Raw genomic sequence first — 23,911 nt, 5'->3', positions numbered from 1 at the left:
TCTGGGGATGAAAATCTTTAAATGCCTTCTAAGTCTATTAACCGAAAACATATGGAATTTGGGTATGTTTTGTTTCTTTTCCCAATTAAAATCATTTACATGGCAATTCATCCTTTTCCGTGAAACTCTCAGCTGAAGGGATTATTTTTTTATATAACCAATCAACTCCAAAGTGAAAAATAACAGTAAACTTCTCTTCTACCACCTTTTATCCTCAGCATTGTTCCAGCCTCACCACAACCACCCCCCCCAACGCTGCCTGATGGTGGCTGTCCTTTTTCCAGAGTCCCTGAAAGTTCAAACTGGAAAGAATCCTCCAGCTTCCTTAAGACCCTCCTCTCCAAGAGGACCTGTCCCCACCACATATACACACACAGAAGTAAAGACCCTACTCAGGGTCATATACCCAGAAAAGAATAATAGATTAGAATGGCCCAAAGGCTGAAGAAAGGGAAAAAGTTCCCATCTCCTTCATCCTTCAAGTCCACCCCATTCCCCCATCATCTCTTTAAAGACACTTAAAATACAGTGAGATGATAAGCTTCAGAGAGGTGATATGACACAGTGGTTGAGAACATGAACTCTGAGGCTGGAGTGCCCAGATTCAAGCCCTGGCTCTGTAATTATTAGCAGTGTGACCTTGGGCAAGTTATTTAACTTTGCCATGTCTCAATTTCCTTATCTGTAAAATGGGCATGATAATGATGCTCAATTCATAGGGTTGTGATGATTAACTGATTGATACATATACAAAGTCTCCAGAACGGCATCTGGTGCATAGTGAACACTGGCTATTTTCACTATCTTTTCTTTTTTCCCAAAGACAAGAATTTGAGCAACCAGTTTGCCTCTTAACATTTTTGACCTTCTGCCTTTCAATTCAAAAGGTTAATTATGCTTCACCGGCATCTATCACTCGTCCAAGTTCAATGATATAGTCCTTAAATTAGACTTCCTAGGTTAAGCTGGTTGCCTTCCCTGTGGCTGTTGGCTTTATTTCATCTGATTGCCTTAAAAGTTGTTCACGAAAGAAGACTTTGGCCCAGAGGTTTTCCGTAATAGAGCTTTCACCTCCCACATCTCTCCAGTCTGCAGCACTAATCGGATTACACTTTGCAAAATTCGCATTCTCAGAGAATCTGGGCTCTGCGTGCAATGACTATGAATTAAATCCAGATGGGTACAGTGCTCAGTGTGGATAAAAACAAAGCTGTAAAAATTCAGGCATAAATTCTCCATGGGAATGAAATGGTAGCTTTCAGCAACCAGCTTGTGGCACCACAATTTAAGTGAAATGTGGAGATGGTGGAGAGAGAGAACAGAGTATGAAAGTGATTCGTTCATTGAAAAATGAGGGTGGGGGGGAAAGGAAGTGAGGGGAGGCTGCTTGGCATGGTGGAAAGGAGCTGGGATTTGTCCTTGGAATGCCTAAATCCTGGCTCTGTTGCTTATCAGCTGTGTGACCTTCCACAAATCACTCACCTTTCTGAGCTTTATTTTTCAAGGGTTTTAAAATTGGATCATTACGATCATCATCATCTTATTGACCTCACAGCGTTGCTAGGAGGCTTATAAAAGAGGACGTGCATGAAATGCTTTGAAGAAGCTGTTAGGCAGAGAGCAGTGTTATTAATAACTCCTTGAGGACCATGGAGGCTAATGTAAAAGGGATGGAAAGGGGAGGAAGTGGGCTTTTGAAACACTATGGTAGAAGAAAGATATTCAAAAGATATCTTAAAAACAAGCCCCCTGAGACACTAGCTGGGGGTGGAGGGTGTGAAGCGGCCTTCATCGGGGCAGCCTGAGAAGAAACAGGGAGACAAAGCAGGGGCTGCCTTGGTCCCATCACATATGCCAGTCCAGGCTGTGTGCTCACAATGACAGAAAAAATGTTCCAATGGGATCCACAGTTTGTGTTCTCTTCTGGTTGGCAGAATGGCCCCCCAAAGATTTCTGCACCCTAATCCTTGAACCTGTAAATATGTTGTGTGACATGGCAAAGGGACTTTGCAGGTGTAAGGTGATGGGCCTAAAATTAAGGAGAGCATCCTGGATTACTCAGAGGGACCCATTTAATCACTAAGCCATTTAATAGCAGAGAACTTTCTCTGGCTGGAGACAGGAGAGATGAGGCAAAAGGGAGGTCAGAGAGATTCAAAGCATGAGAAGGATTCAACCGGCCACAGCAGGCTTTGAAGATGAAGGGGGCCAGGAGCCAGGGAGTGTAGGCAGCCTCTAGAAGCTGAGAAAGACCTTTGGTTAACAGCCAGTCAGGAAACAGAGACCCCAGTGCTACGACTGCATGGAACTGAACTGTGCCAGCCACCTGGCTGAGCCTGGAAGCCAATTCTTCCCCCAGCGCCTGCAAAGAAGAGCCCGGCTGGCTGATTTCAGCCAGTGAGACCCCAAGCAGAGAAACCAGTTGAAACCTCCCCTAGCCCAGACTTGTGACTTGGAGAATTGAGATAATAAATTTGTGTTGTTCTATGCTGCTAAGTGCGAGAATGTATTGTAACAGCAATGGGAGACTAACACACCTCTCCAGTCTTGGGTCCGTCTTTCCCTTGAGACCCGACCTTGGCTAGCCAGGTCCCCATGGGCTGAGACTGACGTCCTACACGTTGCCCCTACCTCCCAGGTAGGTGGCTCGGGGAACAAGGGTCTGTCCCTCTGTGGCAGGATGAGATGAATGGTCACTCTTCCACAAACCCACTCCTGTCCCCAAACTGTGCCACTCAGACATCAGGGAGGATCCCCTTCCACCTTGCAAAGGAAAGACACATAGTGCAAAAGCCACCAGGCTGGAAAGCATGAGACTTAAGCTGGGTGCATGGGACAAGCCTTTTATCCCTTTTATCCTCACGGGGCCTTAGTATCCTCATCTCTAAGATGAAAACTCAGATGCCTTCTCAATACGTGGTGGCGACTTCAGCAATAATATCTTGGCTATACCATTTTAAACAAACAAGTTAATAAAGAGTTTTCCTTTAGGGATGTCTCTGGCGGTCCAGTGGTTAAAATTCTGCGCTTCCACTGCAGGGGGGTGTGGGTTCGATCCCTGGCTGGGGAACGAAGATGCTGCATGCTGAGGTCAAAAAAAGAGCTTTCCTAAAGTGGATAGCTAATGGGAAGCAGCCGCATAGCACAGGGAGATCAGCTCGGTGCTTTGTGACCACCTAGAGGGGAGGGATAGGGAGGGTGGGAGGGAGGGAGACGCGAGAGGGAAGGGATATGGGAACAGATGTATATGTATAACTGATTCACTTTGTTATAAAGCAGAAACTAATAAAAAAATAAAATAAAAGTGCTTGGTACAGTGTCTGGAACACAGTAAATAAATAAATGTTAGTCATTATTTAAAAAAAAAAAAAAGAGCTTTCCTTTTCAAGAGGCACAATGGATAACCTTTCATATAGAATGACGACTCTGGAGTCAGCTGGGAAGTGGATTCACATCGTCATTGCCCAGAACGAAAATGGTGAGTGCCACGCTGGGAAAGGGACTAAACTCCTCTGAGCTAATGTACCCATTACCTAAGCAAGTGGTAAGGATAATGCATAAGTGTTTGCACAATGCCTTGGATGGACAAAATGCTCAATTAAGTAGTGGTTTCTAGGATGAAGAAAATGATGATGACAATGAACTTTTATTTACCGAGTTCTCAGCAGACGTGCAAGAGCTATGATTCTCCCTTGTATATTGAGGCCTGTGCTTCCATGTCCCACAAACATCCCTAAACAGGCAGTCCTGAAATTTACTTAGGCCTGTAAAAGTCAAGAAACCAACTAACCAGGAAGCACCCTGTCTGTCTCTCCAACATAGGAGTAGGGTTTACTTAGTAAAGTCTCCTCTGACGGGGGAAGAGAGAAAACGTCAGCTTAATGATGGAGCACTGACTTTGGTTGGATACGCTGTCACTTTGTTCCATTTCTGCCATTTACTGAGCAAAAGCTGTCTCACAGACCACACAGGCAACTCAATAAAGATGGATCATCCACTTGGGTATTTGTGGCCTTGACTTGCCAAGTTAATATCTAGACTAAAAGGTGAGTTACTTTCTTAAGAAAGTGGTTCTGATGGTAAGTTCAGGGTCCTTGACCAAATGCCGGTTCATGACAGGTGAGGTCTGCATAGCTGGAAAGAGCTGCCAGCACAGCACAAGCACAGACAAATGGGCACAGACAGACCTGCCACTTCTTCCAGGCTGTGCCTTGGAAATACGCCTTGGGAAGGTCCTGGTTAAAACAACTTGACCTCAGTTGTAAAGGTCAAGTTATCTCGGTTGTAAAGGGGAGACAATCCTACCCACCTTCAGGAGTGGTGATGATTACAGAAAAGGCCACATGCGAAGGACTCCACCCCTAACAGGCTAACCTGTCTGCAGGCTTTTATAAATCACTGGCTGTGCACAGAGTCCCAACCTGGATGCTGAGGGTATACCCTGAAGAAGCAGAAAACGAGGGCCTTTCCCTGGAGCCACTAAGAGCCCAAGAGGGAGCTTGTACTAATGACAACTTAATTAGGCTGAATTAAATGAAACAGGCTACTTCAGAGACACCTGCTTTTCCCCAGACCAGAATATTATAATAATAGCATCAGGTTTCGAACAGTTAGATTACATTTTCAGAGATAATATGCCCAGAGAGTACCTACAGATGAGTAGTTTTCTTTTTTTTAATTTAATGGAGGCACCATACACAGGCTTACACTGCAGGAAATGAAGCCCTCCTGGATGGATAACAGAAAACAGGAGGCTTGCATTTCTTTTTCCTCTTCTCAGAGCCAAGTCCCCTGTATTTGCACCCTCTCCTTGGATCGTTAGGGATCTTGGGAAGCTACTGCCAATCTTTTAGGTCACAAGGCTGCTAACTGGGGCACAGCTTAGACGAGTCCAAAGGGTTTGGAACATTTACGTATGTTAATTTGTTTAAGATGAGGACGGAAACATCCAAGCCATTTTGTCATGTTGCCTGTATACTCATCTGATAAGATTACGATGGCACTGAGTGTATAATGCAGGAGGGACCAGCATTCATTCTGCCAAGCACCGCGAAGGAGAACAGCAGGCAGGATGTGTACGGGGGCGTGGAGGAAAAAAGAATGAGTAGTAATGAGACTGCAGCTACAAGCCACCCACAGTCAACAGATTTATTACTTTGTAAGCATAGCTTCTGCAGATTATATTTGTACGATTTGGTGAAGGCAAAAAATAATAATAATAAGGCAGAAGAACGATGATAAATTTCCTTTCCTGACTGGATAGGTAATTTGTAATACCTGTAAGTCTGCCCAAAGGTAAGTGTTGAAGTAGCCTTTAATAGACCAAGTATGTGAATGAAAAGAGCCTTTACTCCAGAAATACATATCTGAATTACATGAGTGTGCTTTATGATGTCAGGTGACCTTTCATAAATAAAGACATTTGTGAAATGACGCTCTATTTTTCTGCCTGCTCAGAAACTTCACAATTTCTAATTCATTTCTCTTATCCTGAAAGGAGGTAGGTTTGTTTCAAGGGTGCTTTCACAGATTAATGAAGTGAAATATCATTTGTAAGGATGAAACTAAAAGCTAAATTAAATATCCATACATAGCACGACATGAGAACTTTAGAATACTGGAAGTCAATATTTTACTGCTGATGTACAACTAGGATAACAAGTTATAGATGTGCCCTTCAATTTGTAATGCCATCCCTGGCTACAAAGAGACACACACTCTTCATCATCTAAGTCAGGCTGTTCTGAGGTGAAGTGAAGAGTTAAAGTAGATACAAAATTTTCTGACAAACTGCATTTAAAAAGTTGCACCAGACACTGGGCTTCAATAAGTTATACCACCAAAGTGATGTCCCAGATTTAATCCTATGTGGTAAGCAGTAAAGCTTAAGAGGTCATTCTGAATCAGTGTGTCATAAAACCATAGTTCGGACTTTTTTCCCCTTTATTTTGACCCAGAATTGTCCGGTGCCTCCTAAGGCCTAGATTTTTCTACAGTTGTAATGTGTGCACCTAAGTAGTATCAACTATTTTTTTAACATCTTTATTGGAGTATAATTGCTTTACAATGGTGTGTTAGTTTCTGCTTTATAACAAAGTGAATCAGCTATACAGATACATATATCCCCATATCCCCTTCCTCTTGCATCTCCCTCCCACCCTCTCTATCCCACCCCTCTAGGTGGCCACGAAGCACCGAGCTGATCTCCCTGTGCTATGCAGCTGCTTCCCACTAGCTATCCATTTTACATTTGGTAGTGTATATATGTCCACGCCACTCTCTCACTTCGTCCCAGCTTACCCTTCCACCTCCCCGTGTCCTCAAGTCCATTCTCTACTAAGGAAGTAGCATCAACTTTTTCAGGCCAAAAATTAGTATTTAGTAAGCTGTTCTTCCAGTTCCAGAAACAAGGATTTCCCCAGCTCTTATTCACTCCCAGCCTCCCTTCTATAAACATAGAGTACATATGATGAGTCACGTGGTTGCAGCCTCCTCTGTGTTCCTCCTCTTGCTCCTGTTCTAAATCCCATCCCCTTTCTCTCTTCTTGTCACAAAACTTATCAAGGTAGTAGTGACCCCTCACTGCCTCTGATTCATCAGGACGCTGTCCATTCTCCACCAGCTGTAATTTGGCTTCTATTACCCTCTACTCTGTAGTCATCATTCTCAAAATGTACTAGTTCCAGACCAGCAACATCAGCATCACTTGGGATCTTGATACAAGTGCAAATTCTTGAGCCTCACCTGTGGGGATGGGCCCAGCGATACGAGTATTAAAAAGCCCTGCAGGTGATCCTGATGCATGCTAAAGTTTGAGAACCACCACTCCATGGAGACTGCTAGCACGGTGGTTACCATGGTGACCAAAAATCAATTCTCATCTCTCATCCTTCATCAGTAGCTGAAGAACACCCCTTCCTATGGGAACTCATACGTGGTGCCTTTGACACTGCTCTCCTTTAGTTCTCCTCCTACTTCTTAAATTGTTCCTTTTCATCCTCCCCCATCTCTTCCTGTCTCCTTAAAGCAGATTTTCTGAGCAATTGCTACTGGCCTTCTTCTCTTCACTCCCTGCATCGTTTCCTGGGAAATTCCATCTACTCCCCTGGCTAAGGTCATGACCTCTATGGCTCTGTCTCCCAAACTGGGTTCTCTAGCATCACCTCTAGCTTCAACTGCTGTGCCATCAGTTTCAAAACCCTTCAGGACACCAACACCTCGAAGACCTACTGTGAGTCAATGTAGAATTATTAAACCAAAATTCACCACCTTCCTTGCCACACCTGTATCTCTCTGAATTTCTACTCTTCTTTTGCCTCCCGATCCCTTAATATGGAAACCTCTTTCTGTCTGCCACCATCTCTTGTTTTCCAAATACCTGCTAAGTCCTTTTGCCTATAATTTCACAATCTTTCTCATATATTTTGCTGTTTACTTTGTAGAGTATCTTTTGGCTATTCAGGGAGAACTACAATCTGAGTGTTGTAGAGTGAAAGCTAAAGAGAGAGAGATTTTGACTTATTTTAAGGAAGCACTTTCTAAGACAGGTGTTCACAGATGGGTTCAGGAATATGCTGTCTCCAGAGGTGTTCAAACAGAGGCTGCCTGATGATATAGCAGAGGTTCAGGTAGCCGATGAGTGGTTAGACTTGATGACATTTGATATCCCTCCAACCCCAAGATTATATGGGTCCTTTTATCACCATTTTCTTTCAAGCCCTCACCTGTTCCCCATAGTGTGAGCAAATGTTTCAGTCCCCAGTCTATGTCTGACACTTCAGGCAGTCCTGGGTTTTCTATACTTTTCTTTGTAGTCTCCTTTTCCCCCAAGCAAATTCTCACACCTGTGTATGGAGATTCATTCATTCATTTGCCCCACTTACTACATGCTAGGTGCTGGAGACAAAGAATTGGATGAGCCATCCTTGCCTTCATATACCTTCCAGGTGGAGAGTTGGACATCTACATCATAGATTACAGCACAGGCCCAGTAATCTGTGTTTTAATAAGCCCTCCAGGTGATTCTGATGCTGGCTAAAGTTTGAGAACTACTGAAATAGGCTAAAGTGTGCACCAAGTTTTTGCAGAAGGTCATTATGTGAAAAGGGATTCGTCTCATTGTGGTGAATCCAAATGCCATGGCAACTGCCTGATGAAAGAAGGATTGCTAATAAGGATGCTGCTCAGGGAAATTTTTGGAAACCACGTCTTAATTTCTTTAAAAGCCCATTCTCATGTCATACTTTGTTGAGTGCACGTGTACTTGAGTAACTCACTAAAATATATCAGCTACTCTTCTACTTATCCTTCTGCATAGCACATAAACAGAGTGAATAGGAATCTTAACTCTCACAGAACTGAACTCTAAGATTTTCAGACAAATGCAATGGTATCCAAGTTTAACTATCAGCTCAGCTCAGGGTGAATGGTTACATAAGACCAATTAAAAGCTTGAAATTAGAATGCCAATGATCACCACAGAGTCGAATTAAAGGACATCACTGATGCCTCCCCTTGATCCCTGGCTTCTCAAAAAACAAGGAGAAACAAGCTTAGGAAGGATTCATAGCACAGTAAAGGAAATCTTCATCCAGTAGTATTTTTTGGGAGGATGGGTAAAAAGAGGGTAGGAGGGCTTCTGAATAAGGTCGTACATCTGCCGACTTTATTAACAAACTATTACTAACATAGGCGGACCCCACCCATGGAGGGCCAAGAAGCCATCTGCTTTTTGAGAGGGTGAGTCTCTGCACTTAGATTTCAAGTTACATATGGCAGAGGGAGGAGTCTGTGTGCAGAAAAGAGTAACATTCAGACCAAAGATGCTTTCTAATCAGCGGGTCTTTCTGGTAATTTATCTAATAGAATGGGGAGAATCCCCCCCCCAAACCCAGCCTCAGTAGACCTGCAGATAAATTCTGTCCTCCCAAGTGTGAAGTCACAGGGAAGACTCTAAGAGGAACATTTCCATCTTTGCTTTTTTTTTTTCCCCCAGGCTATTTTCCTAACCTGAAATAGCGGTTTTTGGCCCGGCAGCCAGCTTTCCCATGGGACAAAGGCCCATCTTCCCCAGCTTGTATTCCTTGTCACTGTCGGAGCACACAGGCCAACAGCTAAAACAAACGCCATCATGACAGAGCATGCTACTAACCTGCTCATGAACTTGTACCGGCGGGGCAGGTAATAGATTTTTCTCCTGGAAGAACAGCAAAAATGAAGCCAGTCGAGAAGAAAACCCATCGTCAGTTACAGTTTGAACTAGCAAGGAAGGAAAGGAGATTGAAGATAGAAGCCTGTAAGAGGTGAAGAAGAAAAAACTAAAAAGAGATTAACAGTGAGAAATGTAGTGGGAACGGAGGGCATGCATTTTTTGAGTCATGAAATCATATGAAATCGTTTCCATTGATATCGCCCCCTCTCCGTGTTACCATCATTGTTTATGGCTGCTCTTTGACTACAGAACCTGTGCAGAGCAATAATTTGGAGCAATTGGTATTTGTAGGAATTCGGCTGAGGTCAGCTCTTTTTTCAGGATGCCGAGATGGATTGCCAGCCTGCTGGCAACATACATAATTTAGTGGGCACAGGATTACATTCACTAATATTTATATAGCACTTTAAGTTTAGAGAATGCTTCTCTCATCTGATATAGACAAGGGTAACATAAAAATACATATTTATATTTTACAATCAGTATGGGAAGGACACTAACGAAGAAGCATCAACATCCTGCTGCAAAAAAAACCACACTAGAACATACTGCCTAACCACTGGCCCTCATATAGGTGAATTAAAGAGATGAACCAAGGAATCCTGGAAAAAAATCTTTTTAAAAATCAGACTTATTAAGGATCTGTTGTGCTTCTATATACCTGCATTTTAAAAAGTATTACAAATGTAAATTCTGGGTGTCATGTGAATGGAGAAGACATGTATTAGATGCTTTATTAAAATGCAGTCTCCCTTTCTACAGTGTGGGCTTCAACCAATGGGGTGGTAATGAAATGAATACGGTTTGTATGGATTCTGAACTGTTACTGAGATATCTCACTTAGAGAGAATGGGGAGTTTATACACCAAAATTTATTTTGCATATCTGTGAAAACTTAAAAACATATCCCATGTTGTTAACAGGCAAATTATAGAGACAAGAGAAAGATCAGTGGCTGCCAGGGGTTTGGGTTGGGGGGAGAAGGGATGAATAGACAGAGTAAAGGGGAGTTTTAAGGGCAGTGAAACTATTCTGTGTGATACTATAATAGGGGGTACCTGACACTATGCATTTGTCAAAACCCATAGAACTGTGCAAGGCAAGAAGTGAACCCTAAAGTGAACTATGGACTTTAGATAGTAATAATGTACCAATATTGGTCCATCAATTGTAACAAATATATCACACTAATGCAAGATATTAGTAATAAGGAAACTGTAAGTAGGGTGAGAGGGGGTATATGCGAACACTCTGTACTACCTACTTAATCGTCTGTAAACCTAAAACTGTTTTAAAAACAGTCTATTTAAAAAACCATATCCATGGACATACAGGTGTTTAGCAGAAGCAGGTTTTATCGACAATTTCCCATAAGAAACCTATTACTCACTTCCTTTTAAACACTGGAGAAATAAAAATCTTAGGAGACTAAACCTGGGATTCAGAAGTGCAGTCTACAGAAAATAATAAATAAAGATTCTTGGAGGCATTTAAATAGTCAGCTAAATTGACATTTGAACATTTTGTTGAACTGACATGGCAGGACAATTCCTGCTTTGGAAATACATATGTCTCCTTAGGCTAGAGTTATTTGTCTAAAACATCGGACAAAATGAAAGCATAAATTTTAAATGCACCAAGTTGCATCAAGTGAAGCTATGCTTAGGTAAAATCACATCAATATTAATAAGGCCAATTAGTGGGCACACATTAACAGTATTTCCTCCTAAAATATTGCCCTGTAGGAATTCCTACATTTAAGATTATTATTCATAGCTATTATGGTTTTCATTTTATTGCCTGGATCACAGTCTCTGAATAGTGCATAAGAAAAGTATTAATGCTGCTTGCAGGCAGCATTTTTCTGCTATGCAATGAGCACACAGAGGTGTTATCTATGATACAGCCAGGCCCTTCAGAGATGGAATGCTTCCAGGTACTAAGGGAACTTGCTTTGTATCACATTGCTCATGTTTCTACAATCTGCTCAGGTTCTGTGCTTGAGAAGTGTGTTCTGGCAAAAGGTTTTATGAGATTGCTACTGGGGAGGGGGGTGTCAGTTTCACTAGGCTTTACTACTGTAAAACTACTACTACTATCAAAAGGTAGACTTTTTAGCTCTGTTGGCTATAAGATGTTGGTCTGATATATGACTCTAAGCATAGATTTATTTTTGGTCCTTTTGTGTGATATACTATTAATTCACATTGATTAATAACTGAAAAGTTTAGAACTATGTCTGTCTCAATTCTTTTGGGAATTTTGCCTTAAGGAAAATAGACGCTAGAAATCCAGCCTCTATTTTGAACTGGTATTAGGACATAAAGACCAATAAACAAAGAAAATAAGGTGCACCAAGGAGATATATTACAGGCCTATGAATGGAAATTGCCCTTCTCTAAATGTGTTCCTAGCTCCTCTTCGTTTCTAAGAATGTAGATGGTTCTTTGTGTCGATAATTTTCCACAGCTCATTAAGAGGTATAGTTTAGAATTGGCAGTTTGTCTAATATCTGCCCACTGACTTGGTCTTTATGGGCAAATTGTGAACTAAAAGTATTGAATTCTTTAGTCCCTTTGGAACTGTCCTTGGTACGACACCCCTCCACCTCCTTTAAGAGATCCCATTATTTCCACATATCTTGGCATTTATCATTTGAGGTTTAATACTTTATTTCATTTCCACCTAGCCAATGATCACTTTTTCTTAATCTACAGGGAAAATAAGAATATTCACTATAAGATGGAGGAAAATGAATCCTTTTAAATAACTGAGAAATCCATGCAAAGTGTTTTCTATTCCCCTAGGAATAAATATCAATGCTTGTGTTTGTGTAGTATTTATGACCTGACTTTTTAAAATTTAAAAATAGGTTATTTAAAAAAATAAGACCACATTTTCCTGAAATTTCTTGAACTTGTTTCAATAGAAGTAGATTTTCATTTTTTTCTGGAAGGGACCAGTCAGTAAGGACCTGCACCACTGATCCTGGGGTCTGGCCATTCAAAGAAGCAGTATACAGGGCTTCTAAAAATGGCACTTTGGAAATGAAAATGCCACTTGGAAAATATTTCTTTCTCACAGGCAGGTGAACTATCTGCCCTTCTAAGGACTGAATTAGCCAGACATTTTCACAAAAAGCCATGAAGTCATTATTAGCCATGAAGTACTTATTGCATTTCCTAAACATTTAAAGGACTTTCTTAGAGTGTTCCAGTCCGTATTTCAGTTTTATTTGTATTGAGAGAGGAGTACATTCGTAGCAGAGAGAATGGGGGGCAGGGATACTTTTACACCTACCTGAAAGGCATTCTTACATTCATTTGTTCTGCATATCTTCCGAGCACTTCCCATGGGGCATGCAACTTCACAAAGATAATGTCACTATTTATTAGAGAGGACTGAAACAGAAAAAAGAAACTAAATTGAAAAGTATATCCAAGTCTCCTATGGTTTCAATTGAGTTGGAACTTAGAACACATGAACTTGTACAGAGTTTAAGATGGGGGGCATTGTTCAGCAACAACCTGGCTCCTTATGTGTGCATATATCCACTCAACCAATACACCACTGTGTGGCAGGCACTAGAGAACCAGTTTAGGAACAAAAGAGAGATGCATGGCATTTACATTCTGCAAAAACACACACAGAAGAAGACAGGCAAAAACAAGTTAAAGAGAGAGGGACAGATTCAGAGCTACGAGTATTCTGAAGACAACAAAGTCTTAGGAGGAAGAGTTGGGGTGGGGTACCCATTTCTTTGGGCAAAGGGTCAAGGAAAGTCCTCTCTGAGGAGGGGACATGTGAACTGAGATATAGAGAAGGAGCCAGTTGGATAAAGAGCATGGGATGAATGTTCTGGGTGCCAAGGCCCTAGGTTGGGAAATAGCTTGGTATGTCCTATGGTCGAGGGACAGGGAGGCGAGTAGAGGGGCTGGGGTGGATTAATCATGGAGACTGGAGCGAGCAGAGGGTGGAAAGGTGAGCAGGAACATGTAGTGCTTCACAGGCCACAACAAGACGGTTAAACTTTATTCTAGGGACACGGGGAAGTCACTTTGATTTAGGCATTCAAAGAGCACTGTGACTACTGCGTGGAGGATAAACAACAAGGGAAAGCAGAGAGAAAGAGAGAGGCTCTCAATCATCCAGGCAAAAGCAATAGTTGGTGGTGGTGGAGATAAAGGGACCTAAGAGATGTGAGTCTTAAATCTGGGTCAGTATCAGCAAGGGTTTTTTCAAAGGACTGTGTTCTTTGGCCCCAAACCTTGGCCTCCTCTGGGGCTTCTTATCAACACAGAACTTAGACAAGCAAGTAAAACTAGAGCTTCATACTCTGTTAACCCCCCACCACATTTTGGTCTATGCCTCTGGCCAAGGGGACATCTCCAATTAGGAGCTTTCCTTCAGAAGTCATTTCCCAGGGGGAGGGCTGAGTTGTGGAAGGAAGTAGAAGAAAGATGAGAAGCAGTAAGCCAGAGCAGTTTAAATTAGCGAAACGGCCAATTATGTATCCATATCTTTCTCACACACAGTCGTTCTGAACTGCATACTATTTAAATTTTTACAGTTTAAGAGTATCAATTTAAAATTTCATAGTTTAAGATATGTTAGGCCTTTGTGGCTGAACTCTCCTTATAATAGTATTTATAAACAAGCCAATATTTTTACACAGCTGACCAAAAAAAGCTCAACTTTATGCTTTAGCTGGGGTGCATTTGCACTACAGGGAATTGTTTTTATACTGCAGATGAAATGCAATTGTAATTCCTCTCTTGTATTTTCATTCAGGGTCTTCTGGCTAGGCTTATAAATAATGTACTTAATTCATAAGAACTCCTCAAGATATTATGAAAATCAAACTGGTGTCAACCTCAGTGTTCTCAGGGACTTTGGTGATGCAGAATTTCCCATGGGGAGGAGGGCTAAGGCCCGAATCCACAATGGTGTGTGTGGGGGGTACCCTTTGATATTGGTTAGAAAAATCAAACTTTCTGGCAGTTCAGGCTGAAATAAGGTTTTATCTTTCAGCTTAGGATAAGCAGACCCCTGTCTCTAAGCCCCTTGAGAACAAGGAAAGTTTCTGTTATTCATGGGTGAATCCTCTGGGCCTAGCACAGTGCCTGCTATAGACAGTACACTCAACCAATATTTGTCTAGTGAAATGTGAATAGTTAGTCCTGGCCCAAGTGAAAGCTGGGAGTCCTATGAAGCCAGAAGTGATGAAGATTAAGTGACTCTTGGAGCCCACATAGCCGGTTACTGCAAATAAGATGCCCACGCAGGGAACGAACACGCCAGCAGCCACTGAAGAAGCAATGACTAGGGCTGTGTCTCTTTGCACAAACTGGTTTTCTGTTTAGTAACCTATTACCTCCCTGCACTGGATGCTTAGAGCCACGTAGTCAGGGGTAGTGTGAATGAGCTCATGGGTGGCAGTGTCCATACAGGAATATATAGAAACATAGCACACACACTCTCCATTGTGTCCCATTCATGTCTGTGGATGTGCTGATGCCTTGATCTGAGATGTTCTCAAAGCTTATCAGTTGAGTATTCTTGTGCTTTGGAAAAGATTGCCACTTGTTTTTCCATATATAATATAGTTTTCCAAATTAAAAAGCAAAAGAAAGATTATTCTTCCTTAAAATGGGCCTTTTTGTTTATACTAAAGATACACTTCAGAGTCTGGGAAGGTTTTGTAGCTTCCTCACTTGGGAGGTTTCATGGTAATACCGGGAATGCTTTAAATTCACCTAGCTTTCCAACAAGGTTCTCACTTCCTGCTATTTCTTTCTCTCATATTCCCATGAGAGAAGGAGTAAAATTGTGCAAAATAAAGAAGATGGGAATGTGACTGATTTACAGAATCAATCAAACCTTGATTTAGAGAAGAGGATAATCTTAGAATATATTCTCTTCATGGAATTACTGTGATTGCTACTTTTACAGAAAATATACAATCTATTGCAAGAGTAATCATTTTGTAGATCTCCCATGAATGTATGAAAATATTAAGGAGAATACAATACTATATTCCATTTAGGGCACGTTTTACATGCCATACTTTTGTGTGTTGGAAAAGCCAAGTTCATTATCTGAACACATACTGAGTCAACTAAACTTCTAATGTGGGATCTCAACCATTTTCTGCATAAAAGAGCAACTGCTTTGATTAATTCAGCATGATAAAAATAACTCCATTTTCTTATTATTTCAATTATAACAATAATTATAAAACCATCATTCTATTTTTTAGTGCTTTATAATTTTAGAAGCACTTTTACACATTACCTCATCTTATTCTCAAACTTGTAAGAGAGGCTTTACTTCAATTTCTTAAAGAAGGAAGAGACTAAGTCAAGTTAAGTCACCCACAGCCAAACTGAAAGTTTATCCCAGGCAAAGCTGAGTCCACACCCACATCCCCTGACTCCCTTGTCAATTTTATCTGATAAACTCTGAGGTTTAAATAAATCCATGGCTTTTATGTGCATTGAAGACACAATCTCTGAATTCTTTATCAGTTTATATGGACTAATCTGAAAAGAATTTCATATTTCAGAAAACAAAGCAACAAAAACAAAGAGGGAAAATTAAGCTATATTTAAGATTATCTTGATAATCTTGAGAAAAATGTTAACTGAATTCCCATTAATGATGAGTGTCTATTCGTGTGTGTGCACATGCGTACACACCTGTGTCTATGTATATGGGACTTATTACTTATACTCTGTTTTTAAGGAGAAACTGAACTTCAGCCCAGACAAATAAATGTGAAACAGATGATTGCTAATTATATAGCTCATATATCACTCTTTTCTCTAGTGCTGAATGATTATGCTACTGTGCTTAAATAGGTTTTTCCTTGTTATTAAGTATTCCTTTCCACATAAATCCAAGTGTGCAAGTGCCAAAATGAAGAGAAATAAAAATGAATTTTTTGAAACATAGAGTTGTTTCATTAATATACTGCAATTAAAATCCCTTAGGTTAGAACACTGGGGAGAAGAAAAATGACCATTTAGAGGAGTCTGGAAAATCTGAGAAGAATTTGGGAATTTCTCCAATCTTCTCCAAATGACTCCTTAGAAGTCATTTCCCAGGGGGAGGGCTGAGTTGTGGAAGGAAGTAGAAGAAAGATGAGAAGCAGTAAGCCAGAGCAGTTTAAATTAGCGAAACGGCCAATTATTTATCCATATCTTTCTCACACACAGTCGTTCTGAACTGCATACTATTTAAATTTTTACAGTTTAAGAGTATCAATTTAAAATTTCATAGTTTAAGATATGTTAGGCCTTTGTGGCTGAACTCTCCTTATAATAGTATTTATAAACAAGCCAATATTTTTACACAGCTGACAAAAAAAGCTCAACTTTATGCTTTAGCTGGGGTGCATTTGCACTACAGGGAATTGTTTTTATATTGTAGATGAAATGCAATTGTAATTCATCTCTTGTATTTTCATTCAGGGTCTTCTGGCTAGGCTTATAAATAATGTACTTATAAATAATGTCATTTGGAGAAGATTGGAGAAATTAAGAAGTAGCATGGAAAACACCTGGAGTAGAAATAGGTAAGATTCACAGAAAACATTCCTTCTTTCTTGTTCATTCAACAAGAACAAATTGAACACCTTCTATGTACTAGATGCTGGGAATGCAAAGATATATAAATCATGGTCCTTGAACTGAAGGTTAGGTAAGGCAACAGTAAGGAAAAAAATAAATAGCACGTCATTATCTAACGCAAGCAACACACCTCTCAGAGACATGTAGATGCACACATCTCACGACCCCCAAAACCATGGCTGGAAAAGGGTCTGGGAGCAGGCGCATGGAGGTGCATCATGAACTCAGTTTAGGAAATGCTAAGTAAGTTTGTGATGGTCACGAGAAGATGTCCTGTGTGTAGATACATGAGTCTGGAGCTCAGGGGAGCAGTCTGGGCCAGAGATACACAGTAAGTGTGGCCAGGACATAGACAATATTTAAATCCATGGGATTGGATGAGGTCAATCTGGGAGAGAGCACAGGTACAGAGCCACGTGGGTAGCTGGACGAGACGTTAGTTAGGAATGCAGACTCCGAGGTTTGACTGCACAGATTCATATTCCTATGTCTACCTCTTACCAGCTCTGTGATCCTGGACAAGCTATTTAACCTCTCTGTGCCTCAGTCCGTTCAACTGTAAGATGGGAAATGATAGCAATAGCTACCTATTGAGTTGTATTAAATGGCATAAGACAGGTGGGGTACTCACAGTACATGCAAAACATGTTAGTCATCGTCATCTCTAAGAAGGGCCACACCACATTGGCAGTGGTGGGAAGAGCACAGCTAGTTACCTAGTTACAACCTGTGAATGCGATAGATAAGGAGCTAATACCCGAAAAGGATTTTCCAGTCTTTGACCACAAGGCTACACCAGAAGAAACCCTGAGAGTCAAGCCCCCCAGTTCCCATCTCCTGTCCTTCCACAGTCCCCTACATGTTCCTCCAAGGACATTGATTCATTCAACAGACATTCATTAAGTGACGACTATATACCAGGTACTCTGCTAGGTGCTTGGATATATTACAGTAGCCCAAATTTACAGTCTGAAGCAGGAGGCAGACATTGAACAACCAATAAACATATGATTTAAAATTATGAAAGGTGGTAAAAAGGACAAGAATACAGTGCTATGGGCCAGCAGAAGCAGGGTACTTGCTTTTAGATCAGCTGTTTGATCCCTGCCACCATAACATCTAACCTCAGATCCAAAAGATGAGAAGATGTCAGCTATGGGAGAAGCCAAGTGAAAAGCATTCCAAACAGAAGGAACAGCAAGTACAAAGACCCAGAGATGGGAGGTGACACCAGGAACTGAAAAGGCTCAGGTGACTGGATACTGCGAAGTGTGAGGCAGGGAGAATACCTGAGAATAGGGATGAAGAGGAGAGCTGGGGACAAACACTGCCAGGCCAGGCTCAGTGCTGTAAGGAATTTGGATTCTATTCCTAAGGTCAATGGGAAGTTACCAATGGATTAAAGGCAGAGGGGTGACGGCATCCCTTGTTTCAGAAAGTACACTCTGAATGCCCTGTGGGGAATGTCACAGAGGGAGCACAGGGCTGAAAAATTCACTAGAAAAGTTATTCCAGGAAGCCAGGTGAGACAAGATGGTGGCTGGAACCAGAAGGTAAATGCAGCAAGGAAGGGAGAAATGGACAGACTTGAGATCTACCTGAAGGTAGATTTGAAAGGACTTGGGATTGATCAAATGAGGAGAGTGAGAAGAGAATCCGGCCTCTTAGAATCATGTGCCGGTTGTTTTGTCTGGGAAACTGGGATGGTTAATACCACGCTGATGTAGATGAGAGTCAGGGAGAAGTTGGCTGTTTACTCTGGGATGTGCATGTTTGAGGTACCTGGGCGACAGGTACACAGAAGTTTGAAGTAGGCAAATGGATATGGGAGTCTGGTTCTCAGAGGGTGGGACTTATTGAGAATTGCAGGCATGTAGCTGATATTTAAAAGCATAGAACTTGATGAAGTCACCTAAGGAAGGAGTACAGGGAAGGACTGAGCCCCGGGGCACACTAACATTTAGAGGTTTGGAAGAGGAGAAAGCAACCAGCAAAGCAGACTGAGAAGGAGCCATCAGAGAGGGAGGGAAACAAGGAGAGGGACAAAGACAAAGCAGAATCCAGGAGGAATGGGTTTCTAGAAGGATGAAGTGATGAGCTGTGTCAGATAAGCCAGGGGCAGCTCAGGTAACCCTTCCCGCAGCTATGCCTGGGCTGCTGGCTAGAAGTGGCCCCATTCAGCAGTGCCCTTTGTCCCAGCCTTGCTGCTGTGGCCGCCTCCCCTTTGCCTGCTGACACTGACCTTGGCCCCCGTCCTGCTGCTGATGTACAGCTGAGGTGGAACTCCACTTCTAACAGTGTCCGGCTTGTCCCCTGAAGGGAAACTTGGAACTTCCATGTTCTGGCTGGCTTTCCTGAGTCAGAGCTGAGTTCGAGAAGGGCACATGGGTACCAAGCTGTGTCTGTCTCCCAAGCATACCTCCCTGCCACCCACAAACCAGCGAACGAAGCCCATGTGCGACTCCCCTGGCCCATGCTGGGGAAAGCTGTCGCCACTTCAGAGCATCTTGTCAAGAAGGCAGAAGCGGCTCCGGTCTCCGCTCTGTGCCCAAGGTTCCCAGGCTGTAGTTCTCGGACACCTGCCAGGGATTCCGAGGCAATGAACACTCCTAGCAACCTCCAAGGATTCCCCAGGTAGACGTGCAGATGGGACCTCCCTCCCCCTGCAGGCCCTCATTAGACACACATCTCTGATTTCAAAGAAAAAATTCATTGCAATTTTGGGTTCTGTTTGACGTCTATGATGTTTGCCTGAATGAGATCATGATACTGTACACAGTCAAACGTGGATAATGTGTGTGCATGCATCAAGGAAATGTACTAGAAATCACGTTTGCCATAGAAACCTTATTCTGGGAAATTTTTATCAATCTATTTTCATTTCAGGTCCACTTTCACTGATTGGGTTACACTGAAACAGGATGGTGGCACTTTTTAAAAGGTAGCAGGAGAAAGGGAAGCAATTTAAAAGGATTTGGTTAATCATTTCTTCATCAAACATTTATTGCAAGTGCATTAACCACTTGCCTTGTGCTGGGAAAGGATCATTTATGTTATAATAAGGCAACTGGCTTTGGGCTATACAAAAATGAGACCATTCCTGCCCCTGAGATGCTAATACCCTAGCCATGGAGATAAAAAAGTATATGTGGAATTTAAGTAGAATTACAAAACAAGAGCTGCATGAGGATATGCAACCTTTCTTTAGACACTGAAGGAAAACAGAGTAGAGAAAGCACCCAGTGTAGTGGTTAAAAGTCCAAGCTTTGGAGTTAGGGTTCAAGTGCCAGATCTGATATTAGTAGCTGGTGACCTTGCACAAGTTATTTAATCTCTGTAACCCTCAATTCTCTCATCTGTGAAATGGGAACGACAGCAGCACTTCAGATTTCTTCAGAGGACTACAAGCTTTAATGTATGCAAAGTACTTAGCTAGTTCCTTGTGCACTAAAAATACTCTTTAAACAGTAAGAAGGACGGCTTGTAATTAATTGTGGCAGGTAAAAATATTTTTTAAAGTTAAAGCTTTAATTGAGGAATAAGATTTCTTTCTTCCCACCTGGTTTCCAAATCTTGGCCATGAAAGTATAGCCATGGAACATTAGGAACACAAAGGTGCTTGCTGGGAGGGCCTAGGAGAGGCAGCTGCATCTGCAAACTGAACTATGTTCCTCTCCACAGATATCACAGAGTGAATGCCTGGCTTGAAGGGAGCTGCCTGTCTCTCACTTGCAAGCTCACTTCATTCATCTAAGACACAAAGTGCATCCTGGGGTTACATTTCTGCCAAACAGGGACAGGGAACAGGTGAGCAGGAAACGGGGAACGAAACAGGGGTCTGTTTGGAAATAGCCCCCATGGGTCTACGGCAGCCCAGAGTACCCTATGTCAACCGGGAACCCTGCAAGAGGCTGTTGAACTTAAAAAAGCCACTCAGCTCCAAAGATGATCCCCAATCCTTTTTTAGCCTTGAAGAAAACCGTTTTAAAAGAGCTGGAACTTCATTAGAGCACAGAAGACTACAGGAGACCTAGGCTTAGATACCTTCTAGAAGTCTCCTTGATGTGACTTGTTAGGTGATCACTGGCCAACAGCCAACCATGTGCTGCTCTGTGGTGGACAGAACACCTGGGCCAGGTCCTGTCACAGCTCTGCCTTGCGAGTTTGGGTAAGTCACCTCACTTCTCTCACTGGCCACACAGAGACAACATGACTCCCGGGGCTGCACACGTCTAGGGCTATTTTGAGGTGCAGACTAAAATGGCCTGTGAAAACATGTTGAAAACTGCCCAATCCTGGCTCTGTCTCTGGCTACACCTTAGATTTGGAGCCTGGCCTCTCCCCTGCCCTCGGTTTCCTCACCTGCAAAGGAGGGGCTAGCATCATTCGGTTTGTTCCAAACTTGTTCAGCAGAAGGGCACCTGGAAATCCTGGTGGTCTCTGCAGCTGACCACGCATCTCATCACGTGAATTGTAATTTAGCGTTCACTCACTCATCCATGCACGTCGTCCACAAACCTTCACTGGGGGCCTTCTATGTGCCAGGGACTGTCCTAGGTGCTGGGAGTACAGCTGTGAACAAAACAGGCCAAATCCCTGCCCTCATGGAGCTCAGGTTCTATTGGGGACACAACCCTCAATAAACAGACACATGATATTTCTGACGGTGTGCTTCAAAGAAGAATAAAGAAGGGGAGGCAAACAGAAAATAACGGTGAGAAGGAGATGCTATTTTAGATAGAGTGCTGCGGACAGGCCTTCTGATAAGGTGACGCTTGAACAGAAACCTGAAGAAGTAGGAAAGAAGGCTGTTCTATTATCCAGGGAGAGTGCATTCCGGGCAGGGACAAGAGTTAATGGCTGAAAACCTGAGACATACAGACGCTCCATGTTTCCATCTATTGGGCACAAAGGGTCGAATCAGGATAGCCACTTGCATCTCTTCTGTACCCGCTCAGGCAACTACCTGGATTTCACTCTTTCATAACTATGTTGCCAGGAGAACAAAGCAACCCCTTGACACTCTGGGGACAAGAAAGGAGAGATGAATTTCCAATTTGGGAACTCAGATAAGCCTCTTGGAGAAAAAAAATAGGAACAGTAGAGGTGGGAGCAGTTACGTAGTGCTACCACATGCTACGTAGTGTTTTAGGGCTTTTACGCATGTTAAATAACCTAATCTTCACACCAGCCCTATGCAGCCAGCATCATTATCCTGTTTTACTGCAGACGAGGAACAAAAGCACAAAGATCTTGGCTAAGATCACACAGTGAGTAAGGAGGGAGCCCGGATTCTCACCAAGGCAGCTGGGCTTCAGAACCGCTGCTTCACAAGAGGAAAGTGGGGCTCATGAATATATTTTCTTTGTGGATTCAATTCCATTGTCATTTTATTTGTTTTGAAAAATACTTAGTTACGTATTGAAATCCAAGGTGCAGTGCATACAGTTCCCTCTAAACATCCTAAAATGAATGTAAGGCCAGAGGTAAAAACAAACTTGAAGCCTGGTTCTGCCACTCACACTCCCTGGGTGTTTCTGGCACGATACCAGCTCATGAGCCCGTTTCCTCCTCTGTAAAATGAGGACAATACCAAGCATGACTGTTCTGAAGCCGACACGGTTGTCAGCTTACAACCACTGCAAGTGGTTCAATAGGTAAGAATTTCCTTCTTCCTCCCATAGAATGCTCGGTGAACATTCTGCTAATTTATAGCTAATGGCAGAATTTTTTTGGTGGATCTGGAATCCAGTCTCTGAAATGGATGGAGAAATGTACATTTCTGGAGGGTTAAAAGGGCTCAAAGTAATCGCTAAGCAATTTCAACTCCTCTCAGCGGGGCTGCCATCTACTCAGCTGTGTGTCACCAGGCAAATGACTTGCACTTTCCTGAGTTTGTTTTCTCTGAAAAATGAGGGCATAAGTCCCTAAAAAGACTTTTTTCTTTTTATTTTTTTAGTTCTCGATTCCCTGAGGACTCATTAGAATTTCTGAGTGTAGTTCAAAAAAACTCTTCAGCTGATTCTGACGCAATTCACTCTCCACAACTCATGTACATGCGTGACACATACACATACTCACTCACTCTTTCACACACACACACACACACACTTATTGTGCCCTGGTAGAGAAAAGCCTCTGAGCTACTGTATGTTCCTAAATGGTCACAATGCTCACCCCCCGAAGATGACATTAGCATCAGCGACAGGAAATAGGTGTGTGAAATGGCCACTCACTCCTTGTTGGCAGATCTTTAAATGGGGCTTCCCAGGGACTCCATCGAGGCTCTAGTCTCATTCCACCTGTTCCCCCTGGATGACTTCATCCCTTCCCAATGGCTTTAGATGTCACCTATCATCTGATTCTTCCAGATCCCTATCTTTGGCTCAGACCCCTCTTCCGAGTTCCAATCCAACGGCCAACATGGTATCTACCCCTGGCTGTTGCATGGGCACGTCAGACTCAATGTGTCTAAAAGAGAGCCACTTCTCTGGAAAAAAATGCTCTTCTCCTCAGTGTCCCCAGATTCAGGAAGTGGCACAATCGTCCTCCCAGTCCCTCAATTCCAAGAGTCACCTTTGACTTCTTTTTCCTTAGCCCACATTCAGTCAATCATTGTGTTTGATTGACTCTACCTCCTACATCTCTCTCCAATCCGTCCACTTCTCTCCATCTCCACCACACCATCCCCCTGTAAGTCTCCATCATCGAGCTCCTTGAAGACTTCTAGAAGCTGGGCTCCCTCCAGTTCCATTCTTGCCTTGTGTATTGTCACTGACATCAGAGATGTCTTTAAAAATGCATTGTGATCCATGGTTTCCCATGGCCCTCTGGAAAATCACTAAGGTGGCCAGTGCATGATCAGGCTACTCCTTTATCTTGTATCATTTTTCCTTTCTCTGGGTTCCAGTCACATGGCCCTCATCTCTTCTTCCTTCCACATCACCAAACTCCTGACAGTCTTGGGGTTTTCTCATATGCTATTTTCTCTGCCTGATAAATTTCTGCTTCTTTAGATCTCAAGTTACGTGGCAAGTCAAATTCTAAGATGGCCCCCAAGATTCCCACC

The 23,911-nt window shown here is 42.5% G+C and overlaps 1 protein-coding gene across 2 annotated transcripts in view; it reads right to left on the bottom strand.

The window, feature by feature from the left end:
- Window positions 1-23,911, bottom strand: part of ANO4 (anoctamin 4) — a gene marked incomplete at both ends in the record, with an annotated part of 224,573 nt that overhangs the window by 143,751 nt on the left and 56,911 nt on the right. For both annotated transcript variants that reach the window (XM_079714090.1, XM_079714091.1), the window contains 2 exons: window positions 9,152-9,196; window positions 12,512-12,612. In XM_079714090.1, the coding sequence (XP_079570216.1) occupies window positions 9,152-9,196; window positions 12,512-12,612 (146 nt within the window). The remainder of the gene's footprint in view (window positions 1-9,151; window positions 9,197-12,511; window positions 12,613-23,911) is intronic.

Source organism: Hyperoodon ampullatus, assembly GCF_949752795.1.
Source record: "Hyperoodon ampullatus genome assembly, chromosome: 11".
Lineage (NCBI taxonomy): Eukaryota > Metazoa > Chordata > Mammalia > Artiodactyla > Ziphiidae > Hyperoodon > Hyperoodon ampullatus.
Note: the sequence above shows the minus strand (reverse complement) of the source record. Positions and strands in the feature narration are given on the sequence as shown.